Consider the following 22,398-nt stretch of genomic DNA (forward strand, 5'->3'; position numbering starts at 1 on the left):
ACTCTACAAGAAGCTGTCACTGAAATCATGTTTATTTGATCTATTGATTATTTGCTAATAAACTGTTTTACTATTTTGTTCTCTTGCATTCATACAGCACGACTTATCTTGTAGAGGAATCTGAGCAATTTTCTTCCGTCATTATGTAGTGGGTTTGATATGTGAAATAACATTCAACGATAATTCACCAACATGTTAGAATTAAAAGATTATATTATTTCTTAATTGTGTTCGGTGTCAAGTGGACTGGAAGACTGCGATATTGAATTTTATTTTGCATTTTGGACAAGAGCCTTACAATTCACTTTATCTGACTGTGTACCTACCTGTTTTGTTAAATTGTTATTTTATTTTTGAGCGGTGGTCACAACGCTCCTATACGTGGCCGTGTGTGTGGGTCTGTCTGTCTGTCTGTCTGTCTGCGTGTCTGTCTGTCTGTCTGTAGCCTGCAGTAACCTTTTCTGACCACACATGTTAAGGGAGGGGCGCTGTTGTTCAGGCCAGGCCAGACCAGGCACACACACACACACACACACACACACACACACACACACACACACACACACACACACACACACACACACACACACACACACACACACACACACACACACAGGGGGGAAGGGGGGGGGGGGGGGGGGGAACCACCGCTCAGTTCACACGGGTGTGATTTTTGTTTTATTTTTCCAAAACAGCTATATTCTATTTAGAAAAACACAACAACCCAACTTCTCTAAGGTAGTTTCTGCTCTGTGGCTTGTTATGGAAGTGTTGTCATCATAATGACAAAACTAATTGATTGATTGATTGATTGATTGATTGATTGATTGATTGAAGACTTTATTAGAAGTTTGCATAGGAAAAAGTACAGTTTCATGACGGCACAGTTCACTGGTACAAGGTCAACTAAAAGGAGATCCTAGAAAGCACTTGGCTTATTTGCACAGGAAACCATTAAAGTATCTCATATAACATGGAATGACAGACAGATAGAACACAGTACTATGCAATAGATATAGTACTGTGTTACAGACAATTACAGACAATTACAGACAATAATGACATTTTCAAAGCAAAGCCAGAGAGAAAATGTACATTTTACAGGTATATTCCATTTGCAATATCTTGAGTATTACATAACATTATGAATTGTGTTATGTAGACATTCAATTGTTAATTGCTCAATTGTGAATCAATTATTTGTCTGTTAATTAACCAGTTACTACTCTATAGCTTACGCAATGCAGAATTACTGTATGCATCTGGAGTGCCTGAATTCATCTTCATGTATTTTTAATTCACAAACAATTCCATTCTGTAATAAACAGTAAAGAAGACATTATTGTTTCTGTATAATTATGTGTGTTGTGTTGGTATTATTCTTGTATGACTTTACCTGGACCTTCTGTGTTACTTTCTTTACAGCTGTCACTGTAACACCCACACACGCATGCGCGCACACGCGCACACACACACACACACACACACACACACACACCCCCACCCACCCACACCCACACACACACACACACACACACACACACACACACACACACACACACACACACACACACACACACACAGCTTGCAGTGTTTGAATATAAGGTAGTACACACCGCCCGGCACTATAAGCAAACTTAGACCCAAAGTGAAAGCTTGCATGCAGTATGTTTTATCAGTTTCTTAAAGGTTTTGTACAATTGTTGTCAACAATCGTAAAAAAAAAAAAAAGAAAAAAAAAAAAGCTGTGTACAACTGTAGAAAAAACACTTCTCTCAGGTAGTTGTTCTGTGACTTAGTAGGGAAGAGTATAGTCATGATAATGACTAACTAATAACCATAACATCCTTACCATAATATAAATTTTTTTGTTATAATTTAAACTGTCCAGATATCTCCAACTTCTCAGTTATGAAGTAGCATAAATATTATACATATCCTAAAATTACACTAATCCTCATATTCCATATGGTCTAGCAGTTAACAACCAAGCAGCCAATTACGATGCTCCCGTCCCTCTGGGTTACGTCCCTCTGGGTTACGTCCCTCTGGGTTATGTGCATGATGTTTTTTTAAAGTTGTTTTACTGGTGAAAGTGGCAACATGCTACAGTACATGTACTGTACATACAGTACATAAATAACCAACATTTTAGACACAAATAGGGAAAAGATGGTAGTATTTTAGCCTGGTATATACATTTACAGTAACGGCTCCGGTCTAAGTTTGGGCTCCCTGAATCATCCAGGGTTTCCTCCCACCTTTCCACCCTGCCTCTAATTTAGGCCTACTTCAGGAATATGACGCACCGAGACTTAATAACCATTTACACCAAACAGACTGATCCTTAGAGGGTGTAGACTTGTTTTAGTTTTTGTGGTTTCATTTAACCAGAAACGAAACCGACACCTCTGTGTGTTTTAGAAAATGCTGGACAGTGGATAGAAAGACATTCTCACTTTAGGCCATTATTCAAATATTATGTAATGCTCTTGCGGCTGCTGAGTAAACATTTTCATATCAGATCAATGGTGGAAATTCAGTGCACTTTAACCTGCTGTTTATACATTCTTTATTGATGTGTGTGTGTGTGTGTGTGTGTGTGTGTGTGTGTGTGTGTGTGTGTGTGTGGGGGGGGGGGGGGGTGGGGGGGGGGGTTCTCACACCACCAGAACCAAAGACCAGACTCGAGTTCTTACAATATTCATGTCCACTCACACTGGATCCAAACACAGCACATGAACACCTGTCTCTGTCTAAACTTTGCAGGGGTCTCAAACTGGCGGCCCGGGGGCCATTTGCGGCCCGCAAGATGATATTTTGTGGCCCCCACCTTAATGTGAAAGTTTAATGTTAGTGCGGCCCGCGAGTTTTATATGAACCTCAAAACAGTTAATAATACAGCACAGTTGACAGTACAGTACATGTTCCATAAGTTAAACACAACTTGTTTACACCAGGGTCCTTGTTCATCTTCTTTTGTGTTAAAAAATAAAAAAGACATTTGAGAAGACTGATGGGGAGATAGATACAGTAGTTGTTAGACTGGTATGAAACTACAGTATAATAATCAAACAAATTAGTGCACATGCACTAATTTGTTTTATTAGTGCATGTGCGCTGAGGCTGCGGCCCAGCCTCAGCCAGACTCTGCCTCCAGCGGCCCCAAGGTAAATTGAGTTTGAGACCCCTGAAAGGAAACAGGAAAGTAACAAGGATGAACAAACAACGCCCAGAGATATTCACTGACTGCTATCAGGTTCTGAGTGTTATAACCACCGTCCTCCTCTTCTTAACAGAGTAATCCTTAAGTTGTTCTTCTATGTTAAAAGAAGGAAGGAGTCCGTGCTGGAGAACTTGTGGTTTTAATAAACAAAATATATTCCAGTAGGAAATGTGAACAGCCAAGGTTCTAACTTAGTATCACTCGTAACAAAATAAAATAGATCACTGCTTGTAACATCCGTCACACACTGTTCTCTCCCTGACAAGAACAAACACAACGCGCCAAGCGTATCCCATAATCCCCTTCTCAGCCCGCCAACTCTTAAAGGCAAATTAAAGGAACCTACCCCTGGCCCTGTGTATACTGTATATAGCATAGGGTTACACATCCCCCCCACTAAGGTCACAATACAATGGTGGCCTAACAACAACATACAAACACCCTGGCTGTTCCAATCAACAATACATTCTTTTTTTTTTTTTTAACAAGTGTTCGGTACAATCACTTTTTCTTCTTTTTTTTTTTTTTTTTTCATTAGTCCGAGGTCAAGTCATGAAAGAGTCATTGTAGGGCCAGGCTGTCCCCGGCCCCGTAAGTTGTAATGGGGATCATCCCCGTTCCCCGACAGCTCCTCATCCTCGCCTTGAGCGGGGGAAACATCATCCCCCAGCCGAATTAGTCCCTCCAGACGGTGATATGGGCGAAGGTTCAGGACATGGTGAACTCCTAGGCTCTCCTGAGCCTCGTCCTCGAGTTCATAGTTAAGGTCATTGATCCGTTTGCGGATCTGGTACGGGCCGGCCCACTTCTGGGCTAGTTTTGCAGAGAATTTCTTGCCTTTACAGGATATTGGATGGGTCCGCAAGAGCACTTCTTCCCCCACACTGTAGTGGACCTCACGTCTGTGAGCATCATGGTATTTCTTTTGCTTTTGTTGTGCCTTAGCCATGGACGTTTTTGCTCTATCATAGTAGTTCCTCAACCGCTCCTGGAGATCCTCCATGTAGCCCTCCGGATCCTCATCCATGTTACCCTCTTCCTGGCTGAGCGTTCTGTCAATAGGCAAGGCAATGTCGCGTCCAAAATTCAGTTGCGCTGGGCTGTGGCCAGTGCTATCTTGAATAGCAGAGCGCAGAGCAAAGGCAAACTTGGGCAAGTGCTCATCCCACCTTGTATGGTCCTCTTCGACATAGGACTGAATCATAAGTTTGATATTTCGGTTCATGCGCTCCGCCCAGTTTGCTTGCGGGTGATAGGGAGATATGTACTTCGGCTCAACTCCCCAGCACTTGCATGTTAGTTTCCACCCCTTTGAAGCAAACTGCGAACCATTGTCCGAAAGGACCACCTTAGGGGTCCCCCACCTGCAGAAAACTTCATCCTCCAACTTTTGGCTCACAGTCTTTGTTGTAGCTGTCCTGAGTGGGAACAGTTCCACCCACTTTGTGAACTGGTCCACGACAACAAACAGGTACTCATTCCCCTTCTTACTTCGTGGTAGTGGACCCATTAGGTCAACTGCTATCTTGTACCATGGCTCCCCAGTCTGCTGCGGCTGCATGAAGCCCACCGGTTTTTGGTTATCCGGCTTCACCCTCTGACACACATCACATGCTCTGACATAGTTGGCCACATCCTTGGCCATTCCACGCCAGTAAAACCGTTTGCGAATCTTCTCCAGAGTCTTCTGGTAACCCAAATGTGCAGCTGTGTCTTTGTCATGGAAAATCTGTAAGACTTTGCTTCTGAGCTCGCTTGGGATCACCATTTTCCATTCATCTTCACCCTCAACACCGTCTGCATCATTTCCCTTGTAGAGGATGCCCTCCACAATAGCATAGTGTCGTCTTGCGCCCTGAATTCTCCATGCTTGAGGTTCTGAAGGCGGGAGCTCTCCCAGTTTCACATATTGGAGTATGGGCCGCAAGTATTCATCATTCTCCTGAGCATTCCTTACAGTATTCCGGTCCAGTGGCACTGCAGTGGACGCCTCCTCCTTTTCTATAGCCGCAGCCATAGTTGCGATGCGTTCAGGTGCAGACTGTGTCATGTCTAGGACCATTTTCTCCTCAGACGAGTCTTCTTCTCCTGCCGCATCCACAGGGTTCCTTGAGAGGGCATCCGCACCCTGGTTCAAGTATCCTGCACAATGCCTGACTTCAAAGTCAAATTCCTGCAGTGCGAGGGCCCACCTTGCTAGTTTACTACTAGCGTCTTTCATGCTTGACAGCCATTTCAGTGCACTGTTGTCAGTCACAAGTATGAACCGCCGTCCCTCCAGGTAAGGACGGAATCTTTTGGCAGCCCACATAACCGCCAGACATTCCCTTTCAGTGGCGTGGTACTGTCTCTCTGTTTTCCCAAGGGTTTTACTCGCAAAGGAAATAACTCTCTTGGTCTTCCCGTCCATCTGGTAGAGAATGGCCCCCAAGCCAATTGCACTCGCATCTGTTTGGAGATAGAACATTTTCCCAAAGTCAGGATAGCTCTGGCTCGCACTGAATTGGAGCTCCTCCTTCAAGGAACAGTATGCGAGGTCTGTTTCTTCATCCCATTTCCATTTCGCATTCTTGCGTAGAAGTCTTGTCAATGGTTCAGTAAGGCTGGAGAAGTTCTCTACAAAACCTCCATACCAATTGCACAGGCCCACAAACTGTCTGATTTCCTCCGGTCTGCCTGGCCGTGGGTAGTCTGCAATGGCCTTTAGGAGCTGTGGATCTGGGGCTATACCTTCTGTTGAGATTATGTGCCCCAGGTATTTCAGTTGTCTCTGGCCAAAAGAACACTTCTCTCTCTTGCCAGTAAGACCATGACGTTTCAGTCTTCCCAGCACCACTTCCAGATCCTTCAAGTGCTGTTCCCATGAAGGTGAGTAAATCACGATGTCATCTAAATATGCAAAGCAGTTGACATTAATAAGCCCTCTCAGAACTTCATTCATGAGCCTCTGAAACGTGGCTGGGGCATTCTTGAGGCCGAAGGGCATCACACGGAATTGGTAAAGGCCAAGGTGAGTGGTGAATGCAGTTTTCTCTCTACTGGAAGGTTCCATCTCTATTTGCCAGTACCCACTCCTCAGGTCGATTGTGCAGAAATATTGGGCACCATGTAGATTGTCCACTACATCTTTCATGTTGACCATAGGGAAGGCATCTGACTCTGTGACCTCATTCAGTCGTCTATAATCAGCGCAAAAGCGATCTCCCCCATCTTTCTTCTTGACCACAACAACCGGTGCCGCCCAAGGCGAGGTTGATGGTTCAATAATGCCCTGGCTCAACATGTCCTCCACCTGCTGTTGTATTACAGCTTTCTTTGCTGGGCTATAAGGGTATGGCCTCTGTCTTGTAGGCCTCGCCCCTTCGGCCCGGATGGCATGGCGAATAGTAGAAGTCCTCCCGATGACTTCACTGAAGATGTCTGAGAAGCCATGTAATAAATTATCCAGTTGTTCTTTCTTACTGGAGTCAAGAACACAGACACTACCCGCATCCCCTTGAGTAGGTATGGTTTGTGCCATCTCCAGGGCAGCCAAGTCGGGTACCTTGTCATGACCTGTACGTTCTGTTTGTGGAACCGGGGAGCTTGTTGAAGGCATAGTTTCGTCGTCGACTCCCAGGTAGGAACTAGAGTTATTGTTTGCGTTCACCTTGCCTGTCTCCATCAGGCCGTCTTGGTACCATGCCCTCCTGTTTTTCAGATCAATCACAAGGTGAGAAGCTTCAATGAAGTCAGCCCCTACAATAAAGTCAGAAGCTAAGTTCGCCATGATAGCAGCCCTGCCTTGCCACGACCGGTTTCCTGTGTCCATTACAATGGCAACGGTTCCGATAGGGCTGCATTTAATATCTGCTGCAAGAGTCACATCACTGCCCGACCACGGCTCTATAGTACATTGCGTCATTTTATCGTACAGTGCCTTTGAGAGTAAGCAGTTTGTGGCCCCCGAGTCTAGAAGGGCACGCGTACTGACATTGTTGACCTGGATGTCGATCAGAGGCAAACCCCCAAAACGTGACCAAGCTGTAAGGTTCAGCGTGGTAGGGTGTATTCCAGGTTTGGCAGCAGCATGTTTGAGTCTCCATTGACCAAGCGTAGTGTCAGGGTTTTCAATGTCTGTGGTAAATGCAGCACGCTTTTGCGGGGCTGGGATTTCTAACAGGAAGGCTCCTGCCCCGAAGAAGGGGCCTTCCCCATGGCGTTTAAATTGTCCTGTGGCAGTCTCTCCTCTGGTGCAATTCCTACTGTAGCTGCAGCAGGCTGTAATGGTCCACCTTCTCTTCTGTAGCATTGATACTGTGTGTGTCCATTCTTGTTGCATATAATGCATTTCACAGGTGCCTGTCCGTTTTTTGGTTTTTGATCATTTGTCGTTTTTGGCATGGTAGCATTGCCTTGTGGCTTGTTGGGGCCACCCTTGTCCATGGCTCCCTGAGTAGTGGTAGACCCACGATATTGATTGCTGTCTGCCTCCTTCAAATCCTGCTGTAGAACTCTCCCCCTTTGCACCAGTTGCTCGAGGTTGCAAATTTCCATGGACCTCAATAGCACCTTTAAATCGGACTGTAGCAGCCCAATGACATACTGTGCCATCTGTTTGTCAGTGCTGGTAGGATGCAGTTGACGATATAGTTCATGTTTTCTCCAAACAAATCTTTCCAGATTTTCATGTGGTTTTTGACGCACCTCTAGATCCCGCTGCAGTTCCTCACGGCTGATAAGATTGTCATAGTATGACAGGAAGGCAGAGGTGAATTCAGTCCAGTTGTGTATTTGCGGCCGTTTGTAGTTCCACCACTGCCGCGCAGTGCCCTTGAGGTGGTAATCAATCTGCAACAGCCACTGGTGTTCTGGCAAAGGGAGTGTGGCAAAGTAGCGTTCAGTTGCAGATATGAAATCAAGAGGTTTTATGTTGTCCTTGCCTCCAAACTCAGGTGCTTGCAAGGAAGTTGGGCCTCTAGGGTAGGGGGTAGTAAGTGCCGTGGCAGTACCGTGTTGTAGTGGAAGGCGAGTGTTGGCACTGTGGAATGGCTGGGAGTCGTTGTGCAGTGCCAAATCATGAGTTGTTACGGAGGTTTGTTCACCGGAGATGAGTTGGGCTGGGGAGACTCTGAACTCCCCATGCTGTCCGTGAGGGTGTATTTTACCACCAGACCTCATTTCCTGTAGCTCGGGGTTTTGCAAGGTTATCTTGCCTTTAAGGTGGGACATGGTCTGAGTTGTGGCATTACTGGGGTGCTGTGGAGGTCGTGGGAGGGGACTGTGAAGGGGTTGACAGTAGCGGGGTGTTGTCACGTTTGTAGTGGGCATGGCGTTGGTTACGGTGCGGGTAACAACATTAGTGGTAGAGGTTCTCATTTCCCCTTGCTGTCGGTGAGATGGGAGATTAATCGTGTCAGTCACGGACCCCATTCTCTGCGGACCTGTGTTTTGTACAGTTGTTGGGCCTTTAAGGAAGGATGTAGGATTACTGGTGTGCCGTGGAGCATGTAGGTAGTCACTGTGCAGCTGTTGAATGGACTCGGTTGGTGTCATATAGTTTTCAGTTATGGGGTCTGGTTCGGTGTGGGCAGTAAGGTGGGCAGGCGTGCAACGGTTGTCTCCATGCAGGTGATGAGGTTTGAGTTTATTCATGTCGGATGCCATTCCCTGAATTTCAGTCTGCTGAATGTCATGCACACGGTGCTTGAGTATCGACACTTCCCTGTCGATGGCGCTCAGGTGAGAATATTTAATGTCCTCACAGTCCATTTTGCAAGACTTAACAGCTTGATTCAATGTGTGCATGTTTGATTGTGTCACTGTCAAACAGTCCTGGACATCATACACAGCTTTTCTCAGGTCAACAATGTCAAGGTCATGTCCAGCTGCAGTATTCTCACACCCATTTAGTCTTTTCTCCACTTGTTTTGTGTGTGCTTTAATTCCCATAATTTGCTCCATGACTTCCTCCTTGAATTTATTTTGATTCTGTACAAGGGTGTACTGTAGGCGAGTTAGGTGTTTGTTTTGTTCATCCATTTTATCCAAAATGCAGTGAAACATTTGAGTAGCACTCACATTCTCTGCAGCAGTGTATTTTAGTGACTCACAGTCACTGCTCGCGTAGCTGTCCGCGTTATATAGCGTAGTACGGGCAGCAGTTTCAAGGCCCCCCGGAAGGTTTCTCTCAGTCACAAGCCCCGCCCCCGTGCATGACGTACTCGGTGCACCATGTGTATGGGTGACGGTTTCAAGCCCCCCCGAAAAGTTTCTCTCAGTCTGTAGCCCCATACGCTGTGCACAGTATGAACGGTGCGGGGTGACTGTTTCAAGTTCCCCCGAAAAGACATCTCCGTCAGAACGTGCATCATTTCCAGTGTAACCTGTCTCATCCAGCACCACCATGTCGGACATGTCTGCATTTACATCACTGAATGGATTATAAGATCTCCTTCGAGCGGGTCCTTCCGCATTTTGTGCCTCAAACGACACGTTAAGCAGCTGAGATAAAGAACGGTCAAACTCACTCGTTCGGTTCTGTTCCATTTCATCCCGAAACGGGACAAGGCGGCTCGTGTCGCCGCATCCATCGGCTTCTTTGTTGATTACGGAGCGATACATTTTCCACAAAGTTGGGCGCCAATATAACCACCGCCCTCCTCTTCTTAACAGAGTAATCCTTAAGTTGTTCTTCTATGTTAAAAGAAGGAAGGAGTCCGTGCTGGAGAACTTGTGGTTTTAATAAACAAAATATATTCCAGTAGGAAATGTGAACAGCCAAGGTTCTAACTTAGTATCACTCGTAACAAAATAAAATAGATCACTGCTTGTAACATCCGTCACACACTGTTCTCTCCCTGACAAGAACAAACACAACGCGCCAAGCGTATCCCATAATCCCCTTCTCAGCCCGCCAACTCTTAAAGGCAAATTAAAGGAACCTACCCCTGGCCCTGTGTATACTGTATATAGCATAGGGTTACAGTGTAGAGGGTCTGACTGGAAGCTGTTACTGGGAGGTAAAGTGGAGTGGGAAAAGTGTTTATATAGCAGTAGCATATAAAAATATCAGCAGAACGGCCCCCCCCCCCCAAAAAAAAAGTGGAATTGGGCACAATAATAAATCTTGGTCTTTACAGTGTAGGACTGAGGGTTATAATTTCAGACACAAAGGCATTGATACAGAAATCCCAGGTCCTGTGTCCTCCAGAGTAGGAGTGTACCTGGATCACAGTGCAGGTACTCTGTCTTTTTACAAAGTCACTAGCACACTGACTGTCCTCCATAGAGTCCAGACCACATTCACACAGACCCTCTATGCTGGGTTTTGTACTGATGTTGAAAGCACCGCTGAGTTGTGTGAGCTCAAGGCCTGACTTTGTTTGTCTCTCATGACTCCAGAATAAGCTTTGTCAACCACTCATGCATGTTTATTTTGTCTAGTGAAAATATAGCCTTTTATATTTTATTTCATGGCTAAATCTGGGCCTTTTCATACCATTTCTTGTGTTGCTATTTTGTGGTTTTGATGTGAAATAACATTCATGATATTGATCATTTATTCTTCTGTGAATAAACATTCAAAATGTATTCACAGGGCACGTTGGAATTAAATGATTCTATTATATTTCATGTAATATGAACATTTGAAAATATGCTTGGTTATGGACTGAGTTGTGTGACCTCAGGTAGATCTAGATTGACTTTGTTTGTCCTTCAAATCATGTTTATTTTGGGTTAGGGTTAGGGTTAGGGTTAGGGTTAGAAAATATATTGTATAATTTGTTAATAATCTGTTTCACTATTTTGTTATCTTGCATTCATACAGTAGGCCTACAATTTATATAGGAATGAGCTTTTTCATAAAATTTTGTTGTGTAATTGTTTTGTAGTTTTCAAGAATGTGTTGGAAATAACATTATGTTGATAAGTATATATAATTAAACATTGCAAATGTATTCACAGACACGTTGGAATTAAATTATGCTATTCTTATTTAATGTAATAAAAAAGTGACTAACATACAGTAATAAATACTAGTTGAATAAATGTTTGTGTGTTTTTCCATTATTATTTTATGGCTGTACTTTAACCTTCTGTCTTGTGTTCTTCATTGCGCTCATTGTTAAGTGGACTGGGCAGACTGTTACTGTATTTAAAAAAATATATAGAAATCAGCCTATTTTTCAAGTGAGAAACATATTACATTTCATATTGCATTTTGGCACAAGAGCCTTACAATACACTTTATCTGACTGTGTACATTTACCATTCTCTGGGCCCAGGGTCCTTTTGGTGGTCATGAACGAGAATTTGATTGTGGCAAAATTCAACTCAACAATGCACACCTACTTATCAGAAACACAATCATGCACTATCAACAAACAGCTTGGCATGAGTGTTTGTGCCCAGCTCTACCAGCTGTTCCTGTTTGATCAGTTTCTCAAAGGACATGCACACTTCTTCTAAAGACAAAATGAGAGAGAGGAGCTAGCTACCTATTTTTAACGTTATACATAAGCTTTAACTATCTGTAACCTAATGCCTAAAACACCTTGAAGCTAAACCCATCTCTGAGACAATGCCTAAACTTTACCAATAACCTTATACATAAACGTAAACCATGTGTAACCTAATGTCTAAATGGATTAAATTTTTAAGCACATATAATATACCACAATCTTCCTTCGTTGTGAAAGTTAGCGTTTGATCTGGATATTGTAACTTTGAGTTAAACATTGTCCATTAACATTTCTCACTACAGGTACAGCATATATCATCAAGTCATGTCTCTAATGGCTTTCATCAATGTTCTTTTTATATTTCAAGCATTACATTGGTACACTGATTAGGAGTAAGTCATGAAATCTCCCATGTATTGCTCTATCATGATGACCATACATTTCACCATGTTAAACATGTAACCGTAACTCATAAGGAACCATGCATTACATAACATCGTGCTCTGCCCTCCAAGAGGTAAAGAGAAGGAACCACTTTCTGTGTGTTTTAAGTCCACAGGCCATGACAAGGGTTTTACGATCTCATATCAGCAAACAGTACAGTACATCCATAAAGGTTATTAAGTGATATACCGGTACAGTCTATTTACTTCTGTACCAACAACACCTTTGCCAGTGAAGGAGGACATACTTTAAACACACTTCTCTCAGGTAGTTTCTTCTCTGTGGCTTGGTATAGTGTAGTCAGTCATCATAATGACAAAACTAATTACACATACTGTGCAATATCATATAACTATATTATAGTAAAGCCAGAGAGCTACGTCCCTGTTTTCCACATTATCTTCCCCTTCTCAGGTATTTGCTGTTCTTTGGCTTGCAGGGCAGCGATATCGGTCTGGTGTATGAATATTATTAAATTATATCCTGCCCAATCCTGTACTACTGACACTAGGATAGCATTATCCTCAGAATTACAATAGCATTATGGATTTTCAACAATATCCTGAATATTACAATAACCATAATCACGAATCGGTCAATCATGAATCAATGTATTGGTCCATTAATTAAGCAGTTACTACTCTATAGCTATAGCTCTATAGCCTGAATTCATCTTCCTGTACTGTGCTGTATGTTTTGCATGTAAACATACTGTAGTGAGCGATCCCATCCGGAACATGAACTGTATGTAACACGACCACCAAACCTTACAATGTACAGATGAACTTTATTTATGTAAGGAATGATTATCGCTGTTTAAAATGCAAACATTAAAATGATATTTTAGCAATTAAAATAATTGGTAAAAAAGCAAATGTGATGTGTGGTAATTGTTTTGGATCTTTTTGTTTAACTTACAAATGTGTTATTGTAGTTTATTACACTAATCTGTATATTAACCTACATAGGCAACTGTAACCTTATTGTAAGGACACACAATATGATGATGCTTGCGCACGTGGTTGCATGCGTGGTTGCGTGCGTGGCAGCAGGTCCGGGAGGTGTGTACAGTGTGTGGGCAATAGCCAATAGGCCAATTCTATTTCTGAACCACCCATCTCATGTGATTTCCGAGTAAACGAAAACCATGCACACAGGTTAAAACTCAGTCAGTCAGTCAGTCAGTCAGTCAGTCAGTCAGTCAGTCAGTCAGTCAGTCAGTCAGTCAGACAAAATGGCACAGCAAGGAGTTCAACTGGACCAGGAACAGTTGTGCTGTTCTATCTGTCTGGATCTACTGAAGGATCCAGTGAGTGTTCCCTGTGGACACAGCTACTGTATGGGCTGTATTAAAGGCTTCTGGGATCAGGATGACCAGAAGGGACTCTACAGCTGTCCACAGTGCAGGGAAACCTTTAACCCAAGACCTGTTCTGAAGAAAAACAACATCCTGGCTGAGGTGGTGGAGAGCATGAAGAAGACAGGACTCCAAGCTATTCCTCCTGATCACAGCTATGCTGGACCTGGAGATGTGACCTGTGATGTCTGCACTGGACCTGGAGATGTGGCCTGTGATGTCTGCATTGGGGAAAAACTGAAAGCTGTGAAGACCTGTCTTCAGTGTCTGGTCTCTTACTGTGACACTCACCTCCAGCCTCACTATCAATCTCCTGCTTTTAAGAAACACAAGCTGGTCAAAGCCTCCGGCAAGCTTGAGGAGAACATCTGCTCTCTTCATGACGAGGTGAAGAAGGTTTTCTGTCGTACTGATCAGCAGTGTATCTGTTATCTGTGTTGCATGGAAGAACACAAAGGTCACGATACGATCTCAGCTGCAGTAGAAAGAACTGAGAGACAGAAAGAGCTTGATACCAGTCAGCAGAACATCCAGCAGAAAATCCAGGAAAGAGAGAAAGACGTAAAGGTGCTTCACCAAGAGGTGGAATCCATCAATCACTGTGCTGATAGAGCAGTGGAGGACAGTGACACCATCTTTACTGAGCTCATCTCCTCCATTGAGAGAAAACGATCTGAGGTCAGAGAGCAGATCAGAGACCAGCAGAAACATCAAGTTGGTCGTGTTGAAGAACAGAGGCAGCGTGTGGAGCAAGAGGTGTCTGAACTGAGGTGCAGACATGCTGAACTGGAGCAGATCTCACACACAGAGGATAACATCCATTTTCTGCAGAGTTACACCTCACTCTCAAAGATCAGTGAATCTACACGCCCATCACCCAGATGCAGCAGTGTCCGTCACTTTGACGATGTGACTGTTTCTGTGTCAAAGATGAGGGACAAACTAGAGGACATTCTTAAAGAGGAAGCGACAAACGTCTCAGAGACAGGGAATACAGTACATGTTTTACTGTCAACACCAGAATCTGAATCAGAACCCAAACCCAAACCCGAACCCAAGACCAGGGCTGAGTTCTTACAATATTCTTACACACCAGAATCAGAATCAGAATTAGAATCAGAATCAGAATCAGAATTAGAGTCAGAGTCAGAACCCGAACCCAGGACCAGAGGTGAGTTCTTAAAATATTCATATCCACTCACACTGGATCCAAACACAGCACACCAACGCCTGTTTCTGTCTAAAGGAAACAGGAAGGTATCAAGGAAGAACAAAAAAAAGACAGAGAGATTCACTAAATGCTATCAGGTTCTGAGTGTAGAGGGTCTGACTGGACGCCGTTACTGGGAGGTAAAGTGGAGTGGAAACAGTGTTTATATATCAGTTGCATATAAAGATATTAGCAGAACAGAAGACCAGCATGAAAGTGGATTTGGGCACAATGATAAATCCTGGTCTTTACTGTGTAGACAAGATGGTTATCATTTCAGACACGAAGGCATCAATACAGAAATCATTATCCCAGGTCCTGTGTCGTCCAGAGTAGGAGTGTACCTGGATCACAGTGCAGGTATACTGTCCTTTTACAGAGTCACTAGCACACTGACTCTCCTCCACAGAGTCCAGACCACATTCACCAATACCCTCTATCCTGGAATCTGGACTGCTGCTGATGGCACTGCTGAGTTGTGTGACATCAAGTAGATCTGACTTTGTGTCTCATGACTCCACAATGAGCTTTGCCACTGAAATCATGTTTATTTTTTCTAGTGAAAATACACTGTATAATTTGTTTATGATCTGTTTAATTATTTTTGTTCTCTTCATATAGTGCAATTCATTTTATGGTGAAATCTGGGCTTTTCATACCCTTTTCTGGTGTCATTATTTAGCAGTTGTAATATTCCATGTGAAATAACATTCAATGATATTGATGATTCTTTTCCTATTTGAATAAACATTGCAAATTAATTTCACAGTCATGTTGGAATGAAATATTACTATTCAATTTAATGTCATAAAAAGTAACCAACAATAAATTGGTTGAATAAATGTTTTGTTTCTTATTGTTATTATTTTATGGCCGTAATTTAACCTGCTGTCTTATGTTCTTTCTTCTTTCTTGCGTTCAGTGGACATGGAAGTGGACGAGGAGACTGTTGTGTAAAATACTGTAAGATAAAAAAAAAGATAGGTTCACAACATATTGAATTTCATTTTACTTTTACATTTTGGACAAGAGCCTTACAATATACTTTATCTGAGTATGTACATTTAACGTTCTCATCCCTAGTGCCCTTTTGGCTTTTGGTGGTCATGAATGAGCACACACACAAACAGTCAACAAACAGCATGGCGTGAGTGTCTGTGCCCAGCTCTATCAGATATTCCTGTTTTATCAGTTTCTCAAAGGACACACACACACACACACACACACACACACACACACACACACTGTACTGTACTTCAGTACCGTGTTTGAGCATTTTCATATTGTTTTTATTTTTCCTTCTTTTTTCTTTTAGTAGTGTATTTTCATCACTTATTTGCATTTTAACTATACACAGAACAGGCTCCTTGAAAACAGCATAAACATATCCTAAAATTATATTACTCATTCATTACTTATGGCATACATGGGCAACTGGCAGCCCGGGGGCCACACGCGGACCCCACCTTCACTTAATGTGGCCCACAGGTTCATATCAAAATACTGATATATTATTGACTTTAGCTGTTACAATTCCAAACATGCAAACATGACTGTTTATTACTTAAAATAGTATTGTCTATTTTATGTACAATGTATTTGTATGTAGGTTCATAAGGTTAACATAAGTATAAATGCATTGGAAATTAAATAAAATGTATACTTTTCAGGATTCAAATTCAAAAATGGCAAAAAGTTAATTAGGATTCCAATTCAAAATAGCAAAAATACCTGGTCTACAAGCTCAAAGCTTTTGAGCTTGTAGGTCCACTATTTTTGCTACTTTTGTGTGACATAGAATGATGAAGTAGGATATTCATTTACAAAAAACTGTTGAAATACAGAGATCAAGGGGCGCCCGCTGGCCTAATGGTCCAGGCGCATACCATTTAAGCATTGCCACATAGGCATGGATGCCTGGTGGCGTTGCTGGTTCGATTCCTGATCCGGAGGAACTTTGCTGCATGTCACTCCCCATCACCCCCCATTTCCTGTCAGTCTACTGTCCTATCAATAAAGGCATAAAAGCCCCAAAACAAATCTTAAAAAACAAATATATATATATATATATATATATATATATATATATATATATATATATATAAAATAAATAATGTAGATAAAAGGTTATATGCAACGTGGCCCTCTGGAGTGAGTGTGGAAATATACTGGCCCTCTCCATTATCAAAATTGCCCACCCCTGACCTGGTCTAGTTTAGACTCTGGCAGTTATTTAACGCCCCTTCGGATTATGGGAACAGTGTCACTTGTAAACAGCTCTCAGAAAGTAGTTTTACTGGTCAAAGTGTCAAAATGGTACAGGACAGTGTGCACCTTTACAACCATCCAAAACAACCAACATGTTAGACACAAAGAAAGAACATATTAAAGTAGGTGTGAGGATGAGAGTGTGATGGAGTATTTCAGCCTGGTATGGAAGGGATCGTGTCCAGCTTTGGGTCTCTTGAATTATTCAGGGTTTCCTCCCGCTCCCACCCTGTTCAGCTGCCTCTATTCTAATGTAAAAACAGTAGGCTACTATTCTAATGTAATAATAGTTGGCTGCTATTCTAATGTAATAACAGTAGGCACTTCAGGAATCTGATGTGACACACTTTTAGACTGTCTCTTATTGCCACCTAGTGGTAACACCTAAACACCAAACTAGACTGTCAAAACCATTTAAAATACACAACATCAATATCATAAACACATTAAGAGTTTAATATCTAAAATTAAACAACATATTTCAAACAAATATTTCATTAACATAATGTAATAAAATAGGCCTGTAAAAAAATAAAATAACGTATTTAAAACCACAGTTGCCATACAGTGTACAGTGTACAGTATAAACAATGTAAATACAAGTTATGCCTCTCCCTGAGGAGAGAAGCACTTGCAACAATGTCCAAAAGATGGAGGCACCTCGTCCAATCCAGCACACTCCTTGAAATAAGCCAGTGTTGGTAACAAGCTGCTCTATTCTTTAGTACAGTGGTTCTCAAACGTATTTGTGTCAAGTACCCTCAAGACTTTTGTGCCCCAGACCCCCACACAATATTCTTTGTTTCAAATAATGTTCCAAAATATTCCAAAAGTTTCAAAATCGTTCAACATTATTATAATAATAAAAATAATAAAAACCTACAAGCTTCACTATTTATTAATGGCTAATTTAGCTGGGGACCCCCTGGCCTGGAACCCCCTCCAAGGACCCCTGAGGGTCCCTGAACCCCACTTTGAGAACCGCTGTAATACCTTGGTGGACCCGTCTCTGCATGCTTGGCAAGCACCACTGCTTTCTCAGATCCCAGAACAGAGCCATCCTGCCAAACATTATAACTGATAATATAAGCTTTTAAAATGTTCTACTTTCACAATCGTGGTCCTGAGAGAATTGAATTGATGTGATTTGTTTTAGGATGGTTGATGATCTGAGGATAGGGATAGACTTCTAAATAATTTAAAAATGTATCTGAAGCTGTCACGGTGCAAATAGCACATTGAAACGTAACATTGTAATCACTTTTAGCATGGAGGGCAGGCAGAGGGGGCAGAGAGACAGAGAGAGAGAGAGAAGGGGGGCGAGATTCGCTGCCTTTTGTCTTTAAAATGTTCATCAAGGTTTATTTGATCATCTCAGCTGAAGAGGAAAACTACAGACTCACATTTCAACAGTATTTCATACCAATAAATCACAGTGAGTGCAGTACACACAGCCTCTACAGGACATCACAGGACAGCTCCCAGTGCGTGGGTGAGACCACAGGGGAACTCAGTAACAAATCACAAAGTCAAGGTCGACGGCCAGTTTGATAGCAACATCAGCTATGTTATGTAGGTGTCACACGGCGCAAGAGTTAATACACTCCTCCTAATACACAGCAGCACAACCAGCAAGAACCTCCCATGTCATGTGATCTCTGAGGTAATGTAAGCAAAGGAGTACGCTCAGTTTTCTTTGTCTGTCAGAGAGTGCAGTCCTTTTAAAATGGCAGAACAAGCAGTTCAACTGGACCAGGAACAGTTGTGCTGTTCTATCTGTCTGGATCTACTGAAGGAACCGGTGAGTGTTCCCTGTGGACACAGCTACTGCAGTAGGTGTATTGAGGGATACTGGGATCAAGATGATCAAAGAGGGAGATTCAGCTGTCCACAGTGCAGAGAGACGTTCAACCCAAGACCTGTTCTGAAGAAAAACACCATGCTAGCAGAGGTGGTGGAGAGCATGAAGAAGACAGGACTCCAAACTATTCCTCCTGATCACTACTATGCTGGACCTGGAGATGTGGCCTGTGATGTCTGCACTGGGAGAAAACTGAAAGCTGTGAAGACTTGTCTTCAGTGTCTGGTGTCTTACTGTGACACTCACCTCCAGCCTCACTATCAGTCTCCAGCTTTCAAGAAACACAAGCTGGTCAAAGCCTCCAGCGAGCTTCAGGAGAACATCTGCTCTCTTCACGACGAGGTGAAGAAGGTTTTCTGTCGTACTGATCAGCAGTGTATCTGTTATCTGTGCTGCATGGAAGAACACAAAGGTCACAATACGGTTTCAGCTGAAGCAGAAAGGACCGAGAGACAGAAAGAGCTTGATACGAGTCAGCAGAACATCCAGCAGAGAATCCAGGAGAGAGAGAAAGACATAGAAGTGCTTCACCAGGAGGTGAAGTCCATCAATTGCTCTGCTGATAGAGCAGTGGACGACAGTGACACCATCTTTACTGAGCTCATCTCCTCCTTTATAAGAACGCAATCTGAGGTGAGGGGGCTGATCAGAGACAAGCAGAAACGTGCAGTGTGTCGAGCTAAAGAACTGAGGTTGTTTCTGGAGCAGGATGTTAGTCAGCTTAGGAGGAGACATGCTGAGCTGGAGCAGATCTTAAACACAGAGGATGACATCCATTTCCTACACGGTTACACCTCCCTCTCAAAGATCAGTGAATCTAAACACCCAGTCAGCAGCAATATCCGTCCTCTGAGATACTTTGAAGACGTGAATCTGGCCGTGTCAAAGATGAGGGACAAACTGGTGGACATTCTTAAAATGGAGGGGACAAACATATCAGAGACAGTGAATAGAGTGGACGATTTACTGTCAACACCATCAGAACCCAAGACCAGAGCTGAGTTCTTAAAATATTCACGTCCACTCACACTGGACCCAAACACAGCAGAAAAATCCCTGTCTCTGTCTAAAAGGAACAGAAAAGTAACAGCGATGAACAAACAGAAGTCGTATCCTCATCACCCACAGAGATTCACCGTCTGGTGGCAGGTTCTGAGTAGAGAGGCTCTGACTGGACGCCGTTACTGGGAGGTGGAGTGGAGTGGAAACAGTGTTTATAATGCAGTCTCGTATAAAGATATCAGCAGGACGGGCACCCATAATGAATGTGCATTTGGACGGAACGATAAATCTTGGTCCTTGCAGTGTTGTAATGGATATTATGTCTTCAGACACAAAGACATAAGTACTCATATCCCAGGTTGTGTGTCCTCCAGAGTAGGCGTGTACCTGGATCACAGCGCAGGTTCTCTGTCCTTTTACAGTGTCTCTGGATCTGACGCCATGATTCTCCTCCACAGAGTCCAGACTACGTTCACCCAGCCCCTCTATGCTGGGTTTTGGCTTGAGGATGGAGAAACTGCTGAGTTGTGTGACCTCAACTAGATCAATCAGACTTGTGCTATTTTCCTTCTCTTTCAAGGTTTCAGCCTTCAAAAAGTAAAGTTTTATTCAGAAACCAGTAGTGTTGTTCCTAAACTGTTACTTGATGTTTATTTTATTTGTCTATGTAATTTGGAATTTGTTAATCATCTCCCAGTGCTTTATACTATTCATAAAATGTATTCTATTTTTTTTCTTTCGTATTGCTATGAAGTAATTGTTATTTTGTGGGTTTGATGTTCCATGTTCTGAGAATAAGAACATATATGAGAATTTGAACGATTCTATTCAATTAAATGTAATACATAGTAAAAGGGTCAATTTGTTGCACAATAAAAACAGTACTTAAAGGAGTAGTTCACCCCCAAAATGACTTTTTTTTCTATTGATTACTCAGGCCATGGAGAGTAGAGTTCAATAATATTTTTAGTTTTTTGTCACATTCCTAAGACAAAAATGTGATAACAATAAATTTACCCCCATTGATTCCGGATGGTGACCCGTTTCGAAACGGGTCACCATCCGGAATCAATGGGGGTAAATTTACTCGAATCAAAATTTTGTCTTAGGAATGTGACAAAAACCAAAAAATATTATTGAACTCTACTCTCCATGGCCTGAGTAATCAATAGAAAAAAAGTCATTTTGGGGGTGAACTACTCCTTTAAAGTGACAATTAAAAAAAGACATATGTATGCACGTATGCAAGGTTCACACGTAAAATAAAATAAACAAGATTGTGTTGCCAGTGTGTTGGTGAATATCTATCTGTTGCTAAGCTTTTCAACTCACACACAAAGTTCCCTGCTGTTCCCCATAAAACCTTGAACAGACAAAACATCAGTCTTTGCCAGAATAGCCGAGTTATGCTGATACCAAACACTGGTGTGTGTTCATGCGTCGGCTCCTCGGCTATCTAATGACTCTCTTCTACTCAAAAGGAGATTTTAAGGCTTTGTTATAGGCAGTGGTGGAAGTAAATACATGTACTCGAGTTGAGTTGAGTACAATTTTGAGGTATTTGTACTTTATTTTCCAATACTATTTCTTTTCAGAGGCAAATATTGTACTTTTACTCCACTACAATTATGTGAAAACTTTAGTTACTTGTAGATTTTCATTATTATAACAAAACCTCTACAGTAACCACTTCAGCCCTATATACTGTACATTTTGGCCATTTGAAAATAGACGATCTACAAGCTCAAATGCGATCTGCTATTAAAAAAATAATAATAATAAATGGGACATTCTGCATAATGACTACTTTTACTTTTGGTACTTTAAGTATATTTTGATGCTGATACTTTTGTACTTTTACTCAAGTACATTTCAAATACAGGACTTCTATACTTGTAACAGAGTATTTCTACATTGCAGTATTGATACTTTTACTTATGTAAAACATTTCAGTACTTTTTCCACCACTGGTTTTAAGCAGGCAGCGGCAGTGTCCTTGAAGAGTTATCTCAACTCATTGCCTCGGACAAGACAGCACGCCGTTCCACAAAGAAGTTTGTTCCAATTACTAAGTTTGAGGTTAATATAATATTACTTGAACTGACACAAAACAATTGTGGACGCAGTGATAACATGTTTGTTCCAATTACTAAGTTTGAGGTTGGCTGTGATTTAAGGACAAATCACAGGTTTCGATCAATGCAATAGCTGCAGTAGTGGTCTGCTGCTTGGCCCTACAGTACATAAGAATGTCAAATATCTAAAATCACCCAGAAACAGAGCCTAGAACACATAGTTATTGCAGGAACCAACATTGAGCCCTTTAATTAAGGGCATTAGTTAAAGGAGTAGTTCACCCCCAAAATGACTTTTTTCCCCTATTGATTACCCACGCCATGGAGACTTGAGTTCAATAATAATCTTTGTTTTTTGTCGCATTCCTAAGACAAAACATGTATCCCCGTTGATTTCGGATGGGGACCCAAATGCATTCGGGTCCCCTTCCAGAATCAATGGAGGTAAATTTAGTATAATCATTATTTTGTTTTAGGAATGCGACAAGTACACAAAAATATTATTGAACTC

The 22,398-nt window shown here is 42.3% G+C and overlaps 2 protein-coding genes across 2 annotated transcripts in view; both read left to right on the top strand.

Moving 5' to 3' along the window:
* LOC308285176 (E3 ubiquitin/ISG15 ligase TRIM25-like) overlaps positions 1-10,584 on the top strand; it is a gene marked incomplete at both ends in the record, with an annotated part of 12,866 nt that extends 2,282 nt beyond the window's left edge. Inside the window, 2 exons of the mRNA XM_080725892.1 lie at positions 8,887-8,947; positions 10,348-10,584. Coding sequence (XP_080582018.1) covers positions 8,887-8,947; positions 10,348-10,584 — 298 coding nt within the window. The remainder of the gene's footprint in view (positions 1-8,886; positions 8,948-10,347) is intronic.
* Positions 10,585-13,319: 2,735 nt separating this feature from the next.
* Positions 13,320-20,355, top strand: LOC308285177 (uncharacterized protein; the record flags this gene model as incomplete). The annotated part of the gene is made up of 2 exons (XM_080725893.1): positions 13,320-15,171; positions 18,657-20,355. The coding sequence occupies exons 1-2, from the start codon at positions 13,349-13,351 to the stop codon at positions 20,353-20,355; spliced, it is 3,522 nt and encodes a 1,173-aa protein (XP_080582019.1). The 5' UTR covers positions 13,320-13,348.
* Between the last annotated feature and the right edge of the window lie 2,043 nt (positions 20,356-22,398).

This window comes from Nannobrachium achirus (genome assembly GCF_963921795.1).
Source record: "Nannobrachium achirus genome assembly, chromosome: 5".
Lineage (NCBI taxonomy): Eukaryota > Metazoa > Chordata > Actinopteri > Myctophiformes > Myctophidae > Nannobrachium > Nannobrachium achirus.